The following is a 19,027-nucleotide window of genomic DNA, read 5'->3' as shown; positions in this document are numbered from 1 at the left end:
ACTCTTTTATAACACCAATCTCTCCCTCTTTTTTTTTTTAATGTAAGTAATCTGGACCATTTCAGGAAAAACTACATTTAATTCTAAGACTTCAAGTTAGAATACAGGATCAAGACAGCAACTCATTCAATTCCTATTTATTGAGTGCGGCCTGTTAGGTCCCAGCAGAAGATGGAGATGACCCAGAGCGGATCCTGCCCCTGACACTAATATAAAGCTAAAGGGAATGCCGCTTTATCTAAGTAAGAACACAAGATAATCTGTGCTAGAGCTTCTCAGAGAGAGCAGAGAGCCATCGATAGAACAAAACAACAAACATCTTCAGGGCTGGAAGATATTGGCCAAATAGTGGATCCGTTTGGTCAACAACTTAGACCAGAGGGATGGTTTCTAGCTAGAAGACTCAGCCGTTGAGCCTGTGTTATACTTGCTCATGGAGAAGGCCATCAGCAAGGAGTCTTAGGGCACCTTCATGCCAGCACCGCCATCTCCACCCCAAGCTCTGTGTCGGGAGTCGCAAGGGAGGCATCTGCTCCCTGCAAAATGAAATCGGTGTGTCAACAACTCAGCAGTCAGATCAATAGCTTAATGAGATTTTAAAACAAATCTACATTCAACCAAAAACATCTGTCTAACAAAATGTCATGCTTGAAATTAAGAAAGATCAACAGTACATCAGTACATCTTTCATTTGCCCCCAGACTCCAGTATGGTTTTGACCAGCACAGATCTGTTTTACACCCCTGGTGCTCAGCCTTCCTCATGCTGGGACCTTTTCATACAGTTCCTCATGTGGTGGTGCACCCCAACCATAAAATGATTTTCGTTGCTACTTTATTACTGTAACTTTGCTACTGTTATGAATCCAACGACTTCTGTGAAAGGGTTGTTCGACCCTCGAGGGGGTCGAGACCCACAGGTTGAGAACCACCGCTCTACACGAAGTTTGTGGTCACCAAAATGCATCTAATTTTCAGAATATTGACAACGTGGAATACCAGGACATTGTTAGATTCAGATCCCTCATCAATGGGATCGTTCTTACAAGGTGACGGGGTCTTTGACATAGCTGTTCCATACGCTCCCTCTCGGGCACCCACAGCAAGCAGGGAAATGATGCATCAGACGCTGCACGTCATACAGGAAGCGTCACAGAAGTCAGACTTGAAATGTGCCCTCATTTGGATGAGCTCTAGTTGACGGGCGAGTGTACCTGTTAGTAGCACTGCACCCTAAACCGGGCCAAAAGGATCTTGGGTACCAATGATTCGGGGCCCCAAAGCGGAGCGCAGAATTCTGGCCAAAGGCCCCAAGGACGCCATGGAAATTAGCCGTCAGGTAAGGAGGATCCCCTTCCTCCAGTTCACAAGTCTCTCCTGCCCCAGCCACCCCGCCCCCCCCCACCCCCACCCCCACCCCCACCCCTGCCAGGTCAGCTCTTCTTAGGGCTCCCCAGAGAGAGGAACAAGAAGTCGAGTATTCAAGAAGAAGTGGGGGTTCGCAATCACCACTGGGGAGTCGCGGGCTGCCTCTGCTCCAAAGTTTCCCCACCCAACACTTGCTGGGTATACAATGGTGGTACTTTAGAGATTAACTGGTGCTATGGGATAAGCACTGGGCTGCTAACCTCAAGGTGAGGGGTTCAAATTCCCCAAATGTTCAGGACGAGAAAGAGGAGGCTTTCTGTTCCCCTAGGTTCTCAGAAATTCTATGTAGAATCTTTATGAATCAGAAGGGACTCGGTGGGAGAGGCGGGGAAAGGGGATGGGGAGAGGAGTAGAGATTAAGTAATTAATAGGTCATAAATTTGAAGCTTGGTATTCTTAATTCCCCCAGGGCTCGATAGCCTCTGCAGCAGATACTGGGTTCCCCCTCAGTCCCAAAGTAGAGTGTTCCCGTGGAACCTTTCATAAATGGAAATGGTTACTAATGTGTACGAGAATGAATCTTTATTTAGAGATTCTGAAAAGATCACGTAAGAGTCTGCCACAAAAAGGCCTCCCCCCCACCCACCAAATAACCTTGTCTTCCCAGACCTCCAACCTCCCGGATGATACCAAATAACACAAAAAAGCTAAATTAGCACTCACATATAATGTTCACAGACTGTGTCTGAAGGCAGGGCCACTCGATGCTGAGTGGCTTCCTTCCCAGCCAGTTCGCGGTCGCCCCCTAAGGAGGCAGCTTGTGACCACTACACAGCGAGCACTGACACGTTTTGAATTTCCTTCTTTATCCATAAAGCAAAAACCCGCCTCAGATTTCTTTTGGTTAGTGAAAGCAGGTACTAAGATAAGCCTTTCATGGAAATGAAGCAAAGTAAAGGGAACTTTCAAAACACAGGATAGTTGCCTGTGGAACCCTAACGCTGCCCCCTAAAGAACAAAAGGACAAAGGACACACACAAAAAGAAAACTTTCTGCAAGGAACAACCCAAAGAGTTGAGGGCCGTGACCCTCATAGCTACGAAAGACTGGGAGGGGGCGACCTCAGTCCGGAGACAAAGGAATAGCCATGTGTTCTAGAGTTCCCAGAGCTTGTTTGGAAAGGTTGACACAATTGTGATTCAACAAGGCTGAGTGTTCTGTAGACTTTAAGTCACACACACTGAGTTCTAACGTGTATTACATGTAAGTACAGGAATTTTCTATAATTACAGTACCATTAGAAAAGATATTTTGTCTCCTCTATAAATTTTTATGCACACTTAATTTTTCTAAACATCATCAATCCCCCAATTTTCTTTTCTTTATTTCAAACTATTTTATTGGGGGGGGTTGTAAAACTCTTATCACAACCCATACATATATCCATTGTGTCAAGCACATTTGTTGCCATCATCATTCTCCAAACATTTGCTTTCTACTTGAGCCCTTGGTATCAGCTCCTAATTTTTTCTCCTCTCTCCCTGCTCCCTCCTGCCAATGAACCCTTGATAAGTTATTATTATTTTGTCATCTATTACTCTATCTGACATCTCCCTTCACCCCCTTTTCTGTTGTACATTGCCCAGGGAGCAGGTTATATGTACATCCTTGTAATCGGTTTTCCCTTTCCACTCCACAATCCCCAAATTTCCAAATACCCCTGGTGGCATAGTGGATTATTCATTGAACTGCTAATAACCACAAGGTCAGCAGTTTGAATCCCCCAGTTCCTCTTCTGGAGAATGATGAGGCTGCCTGCCTGGAAAAGACTGAAACGCTCAGAAACAGAAAGGAGCAGAAGATAGGGTCCCTCGGTGTCAGAATTGACTCCGTGGCAGTGAGCATTTTATCTAGTCCCTAAAGCATTCAGAGTGGGGTGAGACTACCTCTCCGATGAGACCCAGAAGCAGGCAGATTACCCAATAAGCAAGGTAAGCACACACTTAATAAACACTTGTTTAGTAAGTGTTCACTGAAACTGTACACTAAAGATTGGTAGGAAGCAGGTGTTGACCTGTGCTTATGGGGTATTCTGCCCCTGCCAGAGAGTAAATTTGAAAAAAAAAATGGGGGCAGGGGGCACTTTTATTTTGGAAGATGCTGTGAATTTGTGGAAGAGACATATGCCAGTCCACCTACAAGTCCAATTTTTTTTTTGCTGCCCCACCCCTCAAGTCCAATTTTCTTGATGTGTGTGGGGGGTGGGGAGTGAAACCAGTCACTATAAACCAATAAGTAAGCACAAGTAAATTCATTTGAGAAAATGGCATCGGACCACATCCCATCAGCCTCCCAGGGCCACAAACCAGAATCCAGGCATGCCTCCACCCTCATTCCTTTTCTGACACCAACCATCCCTCCTACGGCATTCTACTTCCATGGGTGGGTTCCATCATTCATTGCAGTGACCACACAGAAGTCACAGACAATGCTCAGGATTTTGGCGTTTCTTGTGGAAGTTATCAGGTTACTATTCGGATGAGAAATGCTAAGAACACAGTTATTCAGTCATGACCATTTCTTCTCTGCCATCCCTGCAGGCAGGCACTGGCCATCAGCCACTTAGCCTAGCCTCTACTTTGCAGAGGCAATGTTAGAATGCTCTTCAGGGGCTTCCAATAAATTCCCAAAGGACATACCACTCTCCAAATCCTCACGCCAAAGACACTTAGTTCCAGCTCTGTAGGTCAGCAAATCCCTTTCCCCAATTAAGTGGCCAGAGACACCCCACTCTATAAGCCAGCCTCCTACTCTAAAGCACTCACCTTTATTTGCTCTGTGGACTAGGGAGTCCACTGTGGTGCCTCATGCTCTCCCTCCTGCTTGTGAGTATACCAGTAGTATGGCAATCACAATGAACTCTGTTAACAACCACTGACAGCTGAATCCAGTCACCTGGGACTTCCTTTGTTTGTATTCTCTACTATTAGTTACTTGTCAGTTCCTCTTAATCTTCTCTACAAACCCTGTCACAAATGTCCACTGCTGATTCCTGCCTGTCACAATCTTGGGTAGACTTCCCAGCTCTCACCTTGATTTGCCAGGGGCTCTCTTACTCTACAGTCTCTATACCTCAAGCCATTAGAAATTTACTTTCTACAGCCTCATTTTGTTAACTGATTTTCACCTGTCCAAGACCCTGCAATATCTTCCAGCTGTTCTTGTTGCTGGATGGTGTGGAGGTGATTCTGACTCCCAGCAACCTCGTGTGACAGTTCCATTGGCCTCTCTGGGCTGTAATCTTAGTGAAAGCAATTTCTAGGTTTTTCTCTCATGGAGCCACTGGATGAGTTGAACTGCCAACCTGTCAGTTAATAGCCAAAGCACTTAACCATTGTGCCACCAGAGTCCCTTATTCCTCCAGAATTGAGTCTAATGCTGAATTACTCAATAGCCAATTGAGCCCATGATTTTATGATAGGATGTACAAAAAACAAAAGGATAAGGACTTTTAGAATGAAAATATTGCCCTGGGAGGAAGTCTACTCCCGGAGAGAGTCACAGGCTCAGAAACCCATCTAATGGATTTGAATCGACTTGATGGCAGTGAGTCTGATATTTTGAGTTTCTGTACATTGGCAGAGAACAATTCCAAAAGGAATTATTTTATTCTTTTATTATTATTATTTTATTAGGGACTCATACACCTCCCACCACAATCCATACATACATCAATTGTGTAAAGCACATTTGTACATTCGTTGCCTTCATCATTCTCAAAATATTTGCTGTCCACCCAAGCCCCTGGCATCAGGTCCTCATTTTCCCCCTCCCTCCCCCCTCCCTCATGAACCCCTGATAATTTATAAATTATTATTTTGTCATATCTTGCTCTGTCCCAGGTCTCCCTTCCCCCAATTTTCTGTGGTATGTCCCCCAGGGAGGAAGTCACATGCAGATCCTTGAAATAGGTTCCCCCTTTTCAACCCACCCTCCCTATTCCCTCCCAGTATTGCCACTCACACCACTGGTCCGGAGGAGATCATTTGCCCTGGCTTCCCTGTGTTTCCAGTTCCCATCTGTACCACTGTACCTCCTCTGGTCTAGTCAGGCTTGCAAGGTAGGATTCGGATCATGACAGTGAGGGGGGGTGGGGGTGAGAAAGCATTTAGGAACTAGAGGAAAGTTGTATTTTTGATCGTTGCTATGTCGCACCCTGACTGTCTCGTCTCCTCCCCAAGACCTTTCTCTAAGGGGATGTCCAGTGGCCTACAAATGGGCTTTGGGTCTCCACTCTGCACTACCCTGCTCATTCACTATGGTAAGATTTTTGTTCTGATGATACCTGATCCCTTGACACCTTGTGATCGCACAGGCTGGTGTGCTTCTTCCATGTGGGCTTTGTTGCTTCTGAGCTAGATGGCTGCTTGTTTACCTTCAAGCCTTTAAGACCCCAGACGTTTTATCTTTTGATATCTGGGCACCATCAGCTTTCTTCGCCACATTTGATTATGCACCCATTTGTCTTCAGCGATCATATTAGGAGGTTAGCACAAAATGATATGACTTTTTTGTTCTTTGATGCCTGTTAACTGATCCCTTCAGCACCTCGTGGTCACAATGGCTGATGTGCTTCTTCAATTTGGGCTTTATTGCTTCTGAGCCAGATGGCCGCTTGTTTACCTTCAAGCCTTTAATACCCCAGATGCTATCTCTTTTGATAGCCAGGCACCATCAGCTTTCTTCACATTTAGTTGTTCACCCACTTTGTCTTCAGCAGTTGTGTGGGGAAGATGAGCATCAAAGAATGCAAATTTAATAGAAGAAAGTATTCTTGCATTGAGGGAGTACTTGAGTGGAGGCCCAATGTCCCTCTGCTACCTTAATACTAACCTTATAAATATATGCACATAGATCTATTTCCCCATTCTAATGTATAAATATATTTGCATATGTACATGTCTTTATCTAGACCTCTATAAATGCCCTCTGCCTCCCAGCTCTTTCCTCTATTTCCTTTGACTTCCCTCCTGTCCCACTATCATGCTCAGTCCCCACCAGTGTTTCAGCAATTACTCTTACTTACATTACCCTTGATCATGCCCAACCAGGTCTCCCACACCCTTCTCACCACCAATTTGGATCACTTGTTGTTCCTTTGTCCCTGGGTTTATTAACACCACTGCCTTTCCCCCCACCTCCCCGTCTCTATGTCCCCATGGTACTATCGGTCCCCTTGTTTTCTCCTCCGATTGTTCATCCAGCCTATCTTTAGACAGACCTGCGAAGATAGTAACATGCACAGAAACAAGACAGAGCAAAACCAAGCAACAATATACAACAAAACAACAACAAACCAATGACAAAAACAAAACAAACACAACAAGAAAGAAAAACTTGTAGTTAGTTCAAGAATTGTTTGTTGGTCTTTAGGAGTGTTTTCCAGTGCAGTCTGTTGGGGCACCATCGCCTGGCCCCAAAGTCCACCTTCAGCTTTCCCTGGGGACCTAGCCGCTCCATTCCCTTGTTGTTCTGTTGCACACCCTTGATGTTTTGCCTAGGTGTGGTGGATATGATCGGGTGCAATTCCCTCACTGTGTCTCTGGTGTTGTCATCTATAGGGCTATGGATCACTGAGGGATGTCGTGTCTCATAGTGGGGGCTGGCCATGTGGTCCTGTCTGTCGACTGGCTCTTCTAATTGGAAACATCAACCTCCTGGCATGGTGGACCATGACGTGCTCCACTCTCTCCTCCTCCCCTTCATCTGCTCCTGTGTGCTCTGATCAGATATGTCCCTTTTCCAGAGCTGTAGATTCAGTGCCGTCCTTTGATATAAATTCTTCTGAGAGGAGGGCCAGATGTCCCCTTAGTAGTTGGGGTTGGGGTCGGCCCCCAGACCTCTCCATTGGTTCCCCACTCCACGTCGGCATGTTGCATTCACATCTTGGAGCATCAGGTTGAAATCTGGTCCCTCCTTCCCTGTGGAGACACAAACAATACTCTCCCTTGGGTGGGTTAGTGCCCTGTGCCCCCTTTACCCTTTTCTTTTTTTTATGATTTTTTTTCCTTTCCCCACCTCCTTTTTAGTTGTCTACCGTGTGTATCCCTGTATTTGGTCTGGTCCGCCGCACCACCTGGTCCTCACCCCAGGAATATTTGTATACCGTAGCCTTTTCCCTATGCCCCATTTGTTTTTTTGTTTTTTTTAACTTACCTCAGCAGCCTTTGAAGTCTTTCTATATGTAAGTCAATGCTATCTTTAGGTCTGTTTTCTCTTTTTTGGACTCTGGGTAAGGGTTTTCCATGTGGTGGTCACTTATTTGTGCTTGGTGAGTGTTGTTCTTCCGCCCATACTGGGTCGGCAAGGATCTTTTGTGGGTTTCCTCTAGCGTATTCTGTGAGTGTTCCTTGGCTGGGAGGACACTTACTTCTCCATCCATCTTGATCGATAATTTGGTTGGGTAGAATATTCTTTGGTTTGCATTGTTTTCCTTCAATATTTTGAATATGTTACTCCACTCTCTCTTCTTCATAGTTTCTGCTGATAGGTCTGAGCATATTCTTATTTGGGAACCTTTATATGTGATTGCTTGTTTTTCCCTAGCTGCTCTCATGATTTTCTCCTTTTCCTCAAAGTTGGGTAATTTAACTATTATGTGCCTTGGTGACTTCTTCTTGGGATTCAGTCTTGCTGGGATTCTTTCAGCCTCCTGAATGGTTGCCTGGTTTTCACTCACTAAGTTGGGGAAGCTTTCCTCCAAGAATTCTCTCACTATTGTTGCAGATGACTTTGTTGTGTCTTCCTCCGGTAAGCCAATAATTCTAATGTTGTTTCGCTTCATAGCATCAGACATAGCTCTTAAGTTTTCTTCAGTTTCTCTGATGATTTTATTAGATTTTTGTTCGCGTTTGTTAAAGTCTGCTTGGCTGTCCTCCAAGTCACTGATGCAGTTCTCTGATTCCTCCAGTCGCTTTTCCAGGTCCAAGAATGTGCTGCTGGTTTTTCTTATCTGCTCCCTAAGCTCCTGTATTTCTCTTTGATTTATGGCTTTTACCTCTTCTATCATTTCATCCTTTTTCTGTATTGTTTCCCTCATATCCTCTATGACTCCAAGTAGCATTCTGAAAATTTCTTTCTGTGGCAGCTCAATGTCTGCTTCCTCTATGCATGTCATTATGTTCGTGGAATCTTCTGGCATTGCCTTTTATTTCTCCTGTTTTTTTTTCTTCATTGAGGTCGTTGGAGCTGATGGCTGTTTGCGTTGTATTGTTTTAGAGGAGCCAGGTGCCATTTTTCTGGGAGTCGAAGATCACTGGTTCTCTCTGGGAGATTTGTAGGAATGCTTCTTTGAACTGCCTATAGCTTATTTCACTATGGAATTAACCTACCACTTTATCCTCCTGTGGCTTCCCTCTCAGGGGAGTGACCCAGAAGGGTTGCCTGTTTTGGTGTTGTGGAGGTTGAGCAGAGGTTCCTGCAGCAGCTTGGAGCATTGAGGAGTGTTGGCCGAACTGCCTTATGCCCCCAGGCATACAGGCAGGAATTGATTGCCCAGTAAGAAGTTGAGCTGAGTGGAGCTCACCTAGCTGGGTGTGGCACAGGTGTAAATGCCCTAGGCTAAGAGGAGTGGTCTGGATGTTAGCAGTAGAATGTGAGAGATCAAGAAAAAGCCAAAGAGGAGACAAAAAAGTTAAAAAGCAAGTCCATTGAGCCTGAGGATTTTATTTTTTATCTCCCTGGCCAGCTAGAGTATACGCAAATGTAATTATCTCTCACAGTCACTGGGCTGCAGCTCCTTGCTGTTTAAAGCTGACTCTTGCTGTAGCGGGTCTTTGTTATGCTAAAATCCACCAGGCCCTGTAGCTGAGTTCTGGCATTCCTTAGCTATGTTGCTTCTTATGCTGATTTATGTTAAGGGCCTCTGCCTATGTGCTCCTTAGAACTGAGGAACCAGACTTGGGTTTGAGTTTTAAACCAATAATATATATTTCACACACACACACCCTTTTTTTTTGCTTGTGATGTGCTCTGATTTGGGGATTGTCAGGCTGGCCCCCAGAGAGGGAAATCCAGCTTATTATGGGGGTTATTTCCTTCTCGGCCAAATTAGAACTGTAAGGTCTCTCTCTCCAGCCTAAATTCCAACCTCAGTCCTTGGCTCCATGTAAGTAAGATTTCACGCCAAAGCCGGGCTCGTGATCCAAGTGAATTTAATGAGAGTTAAAAGAAGTTTCAGGTTTTACGTGGCACCCATAGGATTCCTTTGACCATACGGCCTGGCAGAGACTGCCGCAGGTCACGCAAGGATCTCTCTCCTCCCACAAAGACAACCAGACAAGCCCCCCCACCTCCCTTCCGGTCCCTGCCTTTTCAAGGGTTCCTGGGGGAGGCGTGGTGAACGACCCCAGGTCGATTCCATTGGCTGATTTGCAATCACCTGGCCCAGGTGGGCTGTTCCAGGTGTAACGCCCATCCGAACCCACCGGCTGGAAAATCCAGCTTTGTCCTATGCTGGCTCTCCTGGGCATGCTGAAATGAACTTTCCCATCCCTGATGCTAGCTACCTAACAGAACTACATTTGCTCCCTGGACTCCCAACTTTCCACTTATTTTCTCCAACACTGCGATCTTCCTAAGGTAATACAATATTTTTTCTTTTACTTTAAATTATGGCTACCCGCCACCACTCCCGTGGCCATGGGCTCTAGGCAGCCAACCACGTGGAGAGCTCCAGAGAGAGGTTCCCCTTGTGTCTGGGATTCTGTCCACTGTCTGTCTGCAGAGATCACTGCTCCCAGCAAGAGCACAGCCAGTGCCTGCAGCCTCGCCAAAGCTAGAACACTTTAAAGCGTTCTTGGTTTGCTTTGTGAATGGAAATCCCTCACAAAAAGGGGTTCAGGAGTAACCCTGGTACCCTAGTTCTAATTTCAGGACTCCACATCCCCATTTCCTTTGCCTTACCTCCCGATTTTCTGGTCTGGCAGCAGGAGTTCCGGAGGGATGAGTCCTGTCTGGTCGCTATTTTCTCCCCCTCCCCTATTTTATTCTTTTACATACTATTATAAATGGAATATTTAAAAGAAGCATAAGACCTGTACACTGAAAACTACTGAACAAGGAAATAAATATAAGCCTTACATGGGAAAATAATGATGTGATTGTCATGAAAAAGAATCAAACTTCATTGAATTTTCTTACATTGGTGTTATATAGTTACTATATATACTTCATGTACATATTTCTATATAGTGCCTATAAAATAAATTAATTTTAAATTACAGAATACATTGAATGTATAAATTTTAATTGTTCTCAGCCTCTAGAAGTGTTCTTTGGACACTAATACACCTCTAAATTTCAAAGTTAGCATACATAATATTACCCTAGTCCACAGGCATTCAACTGTGCAGTCCATAACAAACTTTGGATATCCTATAAAAGAATGGCTACTCCAGAGCACTTACTCGTGCTCACGCAACCTGTACAGGAAGCAAGAGGCAGTTGTGCAAACAGAACAAGGACATACTGCATGGTTTCAGGAAAGGCATGTGTCAGGGTTATATCCTATCACCAAACTTATTTGATCTGTATGCTGAGGAAATAATCAGAGAAACTGGATTATATAGAGAAGAATGAGCATCAGCATTGGTGGCAGGCTTATGACTAACCGTCAATATGCAGATGACACAATCTGGCTTGCAGAGGGTAAGGAGGACTGGAAACACCTGCTGTTGAAGATCAAGGTCTACATCCTTCAATATGGATCGCAACTCAATGTAAAGAAAACCAAAATCTACTCAACTGGACCAATAGGTAACATCGTGATAAAGGGAGAAAATATTGAAGTAGTCAAAGATGTTGTCTTGCTTGGACCCACAGTGAGTGCTTGTAAAAGCAGCAGTCCAGAGATCAAACAACACATTATTGGGTAAATCTGCTGCACAAACCATTCTGAAGTGTTGAAAAGCAAGGATATTACTTTGAGGACTAAGGTGTGCCTGACTCACTCAAGCTTTGATATTGTCAATGGCTTCTTATGGATGTGAACGTTGGATATCGAATAAGGAAAACCAAACAAGAATGGGTGCATTTGAATGAGAGTGCTGGCTACGAGTATTAAAAGCACCATGGCTAGCCAAAAGAATAAGCACAGCTAACTTAGAACAAGTACAGCCCAAGGCGCCTTAGAGGGGAAGCTGGCGAGAGTCCTTCTCAGGTGCTTTGGGCATGTTGTCAGGAGAGACCAGTCCCTGGAAAAGATGTCTTGCTTGGTCAAGTAGTGGGGCAGTGACTCAACATAGAAGAAACATTGAGAGGCTGACACAGGAGCAAGCCGTGCTTTGCTCTGTTGTATACACGCTCGCTGTGAGTTGAAAGGGCTTTGATGGCACCGAACAACAGCACACATCGTCAACAACACACACCCTGAGGCCATTTCTCACTGTCCCTTTCTAGCAGCCTCAAGCTGTACACCTATGCATGCCTCAAGTGTCCTTTCCCCACTTTTGCATCTTTATTTGTCTCTGGTGTATCCACTCCTCTGCCGATGAAGTTCTTCTACCAACAGATGTCTTGTTTCTGTTTCTCCTTACCCTTCAAGCCCACTGCCAGCCCCGCTTTGACATTCCCTCAGATTGCCTGGGCTGACCGGAGTTTCTTCCTCTGACGCCATCAGAGCAGGCTCTTATTTACCGGTGGCCCGCAGCACTGGCGACTTTCTAAAAGCATCCTATTTCCCCTTACTACCTGCCTTACTTACATGGCTGGCCCATGGAGGGACGCTACCTTACAGATTCATCCCTGTGAGTACCCCAAACAGCCCGTCCCAGACCCTCGATGGTAGCAAGCACAAAGAAGTGTGTGAGTCCGTATACCGTTGAGTGGGTGCACTTGGAACCCCTATCCTAGAAATGTTCGCTCGACAGCATGGGGGTCTTCTGTCCACAAAAGGACGATGCTGTTGGTGAGGCTGGAACTGGAACATCCCGCAGAGATGCACTGAAACGTGAAACTTCTTGGCATCTTTTCATTTTTCTTGGAGTACTTGTTACCAGATTCATATGAAGTTGTTGGTTGGAAAAAATACCATGATTAAAAAAAACCACTATGTAAATATAATGATACTAGTAATTTTCATATTTTGCTGATAGTTTCCATTTCCTCCTTCATCTTTTATTTTCCAAAATATGATCTGAAGCCTTAAATACTTATTGTATAACTAAATTAAGATGTGGATTACCATATATTTATAAAAATAATGTGTGAGTTTTCCATATCATGAAATTCCCACATAGTCCCCCCTGCCCAAGTGCTTTGCCAATATTTTTTCCTTATTGATGAATATAATTGTCTTTTCTTTTTCTGTCCCGTGGATTTAATGGCTTCCTTTTGGTGCCTGCTAACGAGGGGGGTTTAGGTCCTAGCAGTCAACTTTCAACAGCCTATCACGTTTCTAAAGTGGCCCTTTCTTCAGGCATGAGTCCCTCTCCAGTACAAAAGGATAATCTCACTTTTTCTGCCCTGGAAACAGCCCTCTCCCAGGAGGTTTGCTAGTCTGTGTCCTCCTACAGGGAAGGCCACTCGGGCAGGCATGCTGGCCACACACAGTCCATGCACTGTGGAGCTGCCCCGCGGCCACGCTGAGGACGATTCCCTTGGCCACCCTAGTGGATGCCGCCGGGTGAGTGAGAGCCCTGAGCAAAACGGGGGCAGAGGCCCCATACTCAACAGGGCAGGTCCGGCTGGCTACATGGTGATCTACCAGGTGGCGTGGTGGGTGTCCAAAACTGTAATGTCCTACCAATCGGCTTCAGGTGAGACCCAAGCGCATGGGCAATGACACCAAAGACGATGTGACTTCCCAAAAAACGACCAGTTTCCCTCCCCATGTCTCTGTTTGCAGATCAGCTGCCAGGAAATCCACTGTTCTCAGGCTTGGCCATGACCTTCCCCAGAACAAACACACAGAGCTGATGGTTTCCTTCTCAACTCTCAGGATACTACAGAGTTGGATCTGTGATTTTTAATTTTCTTACCCTTTGTTATACAAATATGATCAAAAGCAACATTTTCAAAGTATTGAATGCAGTTGAATGAGGCCAACACTCACTTCTGGAAATGTCAAGAGAGAATGCTCAGTGCATGCAAGGGCTTGAAGTGCCAGAATATTTTTACATAATTTTCTCATTTCCACTCACAATATGCATGAGCATGCTATTTATGTGGGCATATTATTTGTGAGGGGGCGGGGAAACGGTGCTTTCTAATGATCAAATTAGTATGTGCTTTAAGATAGTCATACATTAAAAAAATTCTATTGCTTAGGAGAGGAATCTTTCCTGTGATCTTAAGTGAAGACTTTTCTTACAATTAAGACTGTGTGCACTTTGCCTGCTAAATAAATAGATAAATGCTATAATAGCACAAAATATAGCAAATTAATCATCTATAAATATTGTAGCAAAAATACTATATTTCTTTATATTATACTGCTGATTTTTTAAGTTTAAAATACAGTTTTTCATATCTTTCTATGTGCACATATCGATCTTTATGTTTAAGTTACTGCAAAGTGTTCACCCAGGTGTAAGATAGCCTTCTTTAATCACAGTTAAATTAAGGTGTCATTTCACAGCTAAAGACAACCTAAAATGAGATTAGCAAGGGACTTCACTTTCTGTGTGGTGTCGCAGTTCCCTCGTGCTACCATAATGAAAATCTCAGAAAGGTGATCGTGTTAAAGAACACATTTATTTTCTCATAATTTTGGAGGCTATGATTTCTCTCTCCTAGCTTCTAGTGACATCAGGCAATTCTTGGCATTCTTTTGATGCGGATACATCTGCTCCCATCATCACATGGTACCACTCCCTTTGTGTAAGACACCATGTAGAAGAAACTAGAACTAGCACCACTCTATGCCAGTATGACCTCGATTGACCCAATCAATAACAAAAGAAAGGCCCTCTTCCCCAAACCAGGTTACATGGACTTCATTTAGGACTTCCAGATGTCTTTGTTCTTTTCAAGTGCAATCAAGTTGGTTCTGACTCATGGCAACCCTATGTACCACAGAACTAAGTACCTCCCTGTCCTTCACCATCCTCACTATTGTTCTTCTGCCGAGCCCATTGCTGCAGTCATGTGCCCATGTCAGTCCATCTTGGAGGCCCTCCTCTTTTGCCCTGCCTCTCGACTTTACCAAGCATGATGTCCTTCTCCAGGGATTGGTCCATCCTGATAACATGTCAAAGTATGTGAGACAATGTTTCCCCATCCTTGCTAAGGATCATTTGGGCTGTACTTCTTCCAAAACAAACCTTCCATCTTCGTTACCAACACTTCACCAAAAAATGCACTGATTTTTATCTTCAGTTGCCCTGACCCAGTGTCCAGCTTTCACATACATACAAAGGGATTATCCATCTCATGGCCTACAGCTCCGAGGAAGAATGTGAGAGGCTTTCTGTTCCTTTCAAGATTCCATCTTGGAAACTCACAGGGACGATTCTACCCTGTGCTATAGGATCATCATGAGTCTGAATTGACCTGATGGCAGCAGCAGGGAGGCCACAGGGTGATGATTCTATAACATAAAATTGCAATGGCGTCTCTTGGGTGAACCAGAATCATGTATGAACCACGGATAAATGAATAACATTGGGTCTTGGGCTTAACTCTAGCCTCAATCTAAGAACCATCAGTCAAGACATGGCCGTGCTTGGTGCTCACCCTCATGAAAAGATCATTGACTATATGGGTGCTATAGTGATGTGTGGTGAAGAAACTAGATGGTGCCCACCTATCAGAAAAAATAGCCTCTGGGTTCTTAAAGGTCTGTCTTTTTAAAAAAGCAGCTATATAAGTAAGGCATCAACTAATTCTACATGGAAGAAGGACACCTGCCTATGTAATCCAGTAATTTTAAATACTAAAATCCACATCCAAAGGAGGGAATGGTGTCAGACCTTAAATTGTGAACAGCTGGATGAAGCCGCTCGTGAATCCCCTCTGATCATAGACCAGGGAAGCAAGTGGCCTTCTGTCATGCAGAACGCACTGGAAAATGAACGATTGCAAAGGCAGGTAGGTTAAAATGTAATACTTTTCATGTGATAACTTTGGATTCATGTTTAACTTGTTCTAATTTCTAATATTTTCTTTTTTCTTTTCAGTTGAAGTTTTTATCTGGTTTACTTTGCTTTGTTATTAGTTTTTGTTGTTGGTTTTTATGGTTTTCTGTACAGGAAATCCAGGAGAGACAAATCTATAGGGACAGTAGCTGAATTGATGGCTCCCTGGGGGGTATGACAGAGTAGATTGCGTGATATGGGGAGCTAATAACAATTAGTACAAGAAGAAAAAATGATCGAATTGATTGCGGTGATGATTGTAAACTTCCTTTTGATGCAATTGAACTATTGAATTGCATGCTATATGAATTATATGCTAACCAAACGGTTGGGAAAAAATTAAACAGAAAAGAAAAGACCATGGCTTGGGTCAGGCACACCTTAGTCCTCAAAGCATCATTCCTACTTTCCAACACTTTAAAGAAGTTTCGCGTGGCAGATTTGCCTAATACCGCGTGTTGTTTCATTTTTGACTGCCACTTCCATGAGCAATGACTGCCGCTTCCTTGATGTAGATCCAAGCATGACGGAATCCTTGATAACTTCAGCCTTTCCTCCATTGATCATGATGGTACCTACTGGTCCAGTTGTGAGGATCTGGGGATTATTTGCTAATGACTGCAGTCCTTGATCCTCCATCAGCAAGTGCTTCAAGTCCTCCTCACTTTCAAGCAAGCAAGAAAAAAGCATATTGTTGAGCTTGAGGGAGGTCGGCAGAGACCCCAACCTGATCAGTAGACAATGAGACATCCCCTCACAGAAGGGTCACAAGGAAGGGGTGAGTCAACCAGGGCACAGTACAGCACTGATGAAACACACACTATTCCTCTGGTTCCTTGAGGCTTCCTCACCCCCCACTTCCATGACTCCAGTCCTGCCTTTCACTGTGGGCTAGACTGGAGCAGGTACACAGGTACAGATAAGATATAAGCGCTCACATGACACCTGGAATTCAGGCACAGGAATGAGTAGCGATGCCAGAAGAGTAGGGGGATAGTGGGGAGCAGAGGGGAAGAAGGGGGAACTGATTGCAATGATAGAAATATAATCACACCACGCCCCGCCCCAGGGGGACCAACAACAGAAACCATGGGGGAAGGGAGCAGCAGTTGGTTTAAGAAATGAAAAGAGTAATAATTTATCATTTATCAAGGACTCACAAGAGTGGAAGGGGGGAGGGAGGGAAAAAAGAGGCGCGGATGCCAAGGGTTCAAGCAAAAAGTAAATGTTTAGAAAATAATGATGGCAACATCTATGCACAGGCGCTTTATACAACTGATGTATAGATTGTTATAATAGCTATGAGAACCCCCCAATAAAATGATCTTTTAATTAAAAAAGGATGTCACCCACATATCAGAGGTCATTAATAAGCCTTGCTCCAATCTTGTTGCAACAAGATGCAGCGTTTCTGATCATTTGCTCATTATGCAGATTGAAAAGTATAGTGAGATGACACGACTCTGACACACGTCTTTCCTGGTCTCAGGCCGTGCAGTGTTCCCTTGTTCCGTTTGCACAGCTGCCTCTTGATCCGTGTGCAGGTTCCACACGAGCACAGTGAATGTTCTGGAACGTGGATTCTGCTCAAGGTTATCCAGAGTTCATTATGACCCACACGGTCGCATGCCTCGGCATCGTCAAGAAAACACACATTGGCACTATTCTGGTATTTTCTGTGACACAATTCCATCCTTAACCTGTTTTCGTCTCTGTTTTGCCTAAGCCCTCAAAGGGGAAAGGCTGGAGCAAACGTAAGGTGCATTCGAAAGTGTAGTAGATGGCCGTAAAGGTTGAATTCTGTTTTGGCTGACCCCAACTTCTTGTACACTGGCACAGCTCCATTTCCTGTGCGGGGCAGGTGCTGTCACTTAGAGTTGGTGTTTTTTTCTTAGCAGGATTTTATTTTTTTGTCTTGTAGAGAATATCCACCACAAAACATGAACCAATTCAATAACTTCTACAATCCAGGCGCCTCAATTAGATTCATCGAGTTGTGTAAACAATTTCAACCTTTTTCTAGGTACGCATTTCTGAAAAACAATAATGAAACTAACATGGATGAATTAGGAAGATGTTATGCTCAAGAAAGTTAGTCCATCTCCTAAAGATAAATTCTTCTTGAAACCGTTATTATAAGAGGTTGGGGGGTGGTGGTGGAGAAACGGGGATAATGGCTTTCCCATCAAAAGAAGCAGACTTGAAGCTTGAAGGCTATGACAAGGCTGCAGGGAAAGGGAAGATGGAAGGACCGGAAGGGAACAAACTAGGGCCACATGCACTGTCACTGTTCTAATGAGCTGAGCTGTGAAACTGTGTTTTGCATGTTGTGTGTGTGTTATATTCCAAAAATTAAAAGATTTTTTGAAAAAAGAGAAAGGTCACAGCTTTGAAAAGCCTCCAGTTCTCACCCATCAGATCTAAACATTGGTCCCAAGTGTTAACAAAAGGAGGAAAAGTAAAATCAAAACTGACTTCAAGGTTTTTGTGGCAGACAGGCTAGTTTCAAACAAACAAACAAAAAACCCAACCCCACTGCCATTAATTGGATTCGGAATCACAGTGGCCCCCTCAATACATACTGGGTTTCTGAGACAGAAATCCTAATAGCAGACAGCCTCGTCTATCTCCTGAGCGTGACTGGTGTGATCAACTCTGTTACAATTGAAAGCCCAGTGCTTAACCCACAACACCAGGGCGCCTCGCTCCAGGTGATTAGAGACCAATATTTGTACCTTGGATGGCTACTAGTATGTTTTTAAGACCCCTCGAAACTGCACAACAAACCAAAGTTAGATCAGAAGTACTAAGTCCAATATTAGACAAATTCACTGCGATGCCTCGTGGAACCGTTATCCTAGGTTTCCTATGAACCAAATCCCATGAGATCCTTAGTTGCATGCATGCCACCTCGGCAGTTCTCTCTTTCAATATATCTCTCTCTCGTCATTGCAAATGTTACACATCTTTTACCATTTCAATTTTTACATGTGTAATGTGACAACAATTGAATTAATTGGTGTGCAATCCCACCCTGATTTTCCTATCACTGTAAACAAAAAGTCAACATTCCATTAGTGAAACGTGCCCTTCCCGCCATACTCTCTACCACCCTGGGAAACCACTAACGAACTGTGGTCTCTCTCTATTTGCATAATGTTCTCCAAATTCATCCAAGGCCCAGGCAACATTTTTTTTCTGTTGTTCTGAGTTCACCATGAGTCAGACTCAACTTGACAGCAGCTGACAACAAGAAAGTCCTTTTCTCAATAACAAAACCATCATAAGAGCTTCACAGATTACTTACTGACATTACCACCTCACCACCCACGGCATCCCAACTGAAAGCTGGCGATTGTTTTGACTCTGATAATTACAATGTTTATCAAGTTCCAGAAACGCAACGGTCATACGTCTTGTTTTTGTTGTGTCTTGTAGCTCTCCTCTTTTCATCGCAAATTATAGATGGGTTTTAATTTTTCCATATCATTTTAGGCCGTGTGGCCTATAAATGTTATTTTGTAA

The 19,027-nt window shown here is 44.1% G+C and overlaps 1 protein-coding gene across 1 annotated transcript in view; it reads left to right on the top strand.

Moving 5' to 3' along the window:
- Positions 1-1,263: 1,263 nt before the first annotated feature.
- The window catches only part of LRRC72 (leucine rich repeat containing 72), a 68,500-nt gene continuing 50,736 nt past the window's right edge, over positions 1,264-19,027 (top strand). Inside the window, exon 1 of the mRNA XM_075557336.1 lies at positions 1,264-1,338. Coding sequence (XP_075413451.1) covers positions 1,264-1,338 — 75 coding nt within the window. The remainder of the gene's footprint in view (positions 1,339-19,027) is intronic.

Source organism: Tenrec ecaudatus, chromosome 9, assembly GCF_050624435.1.
Source record: "Tenrec ecaudatus isolate mTenEca1 chromosome 9, mTenEca1.hap1, whole genome shotgun sequence".
NCBI classification, from domain to species: Eukaryota; Metazoa; Chordata; class Mammalia; order Afrosoricida; family Tenrecidae; genus Tenrec; species Tenrec ecaudatus.
This window is presented reverse-complemented; position numbering and strand designations above follow the sequence as displayed.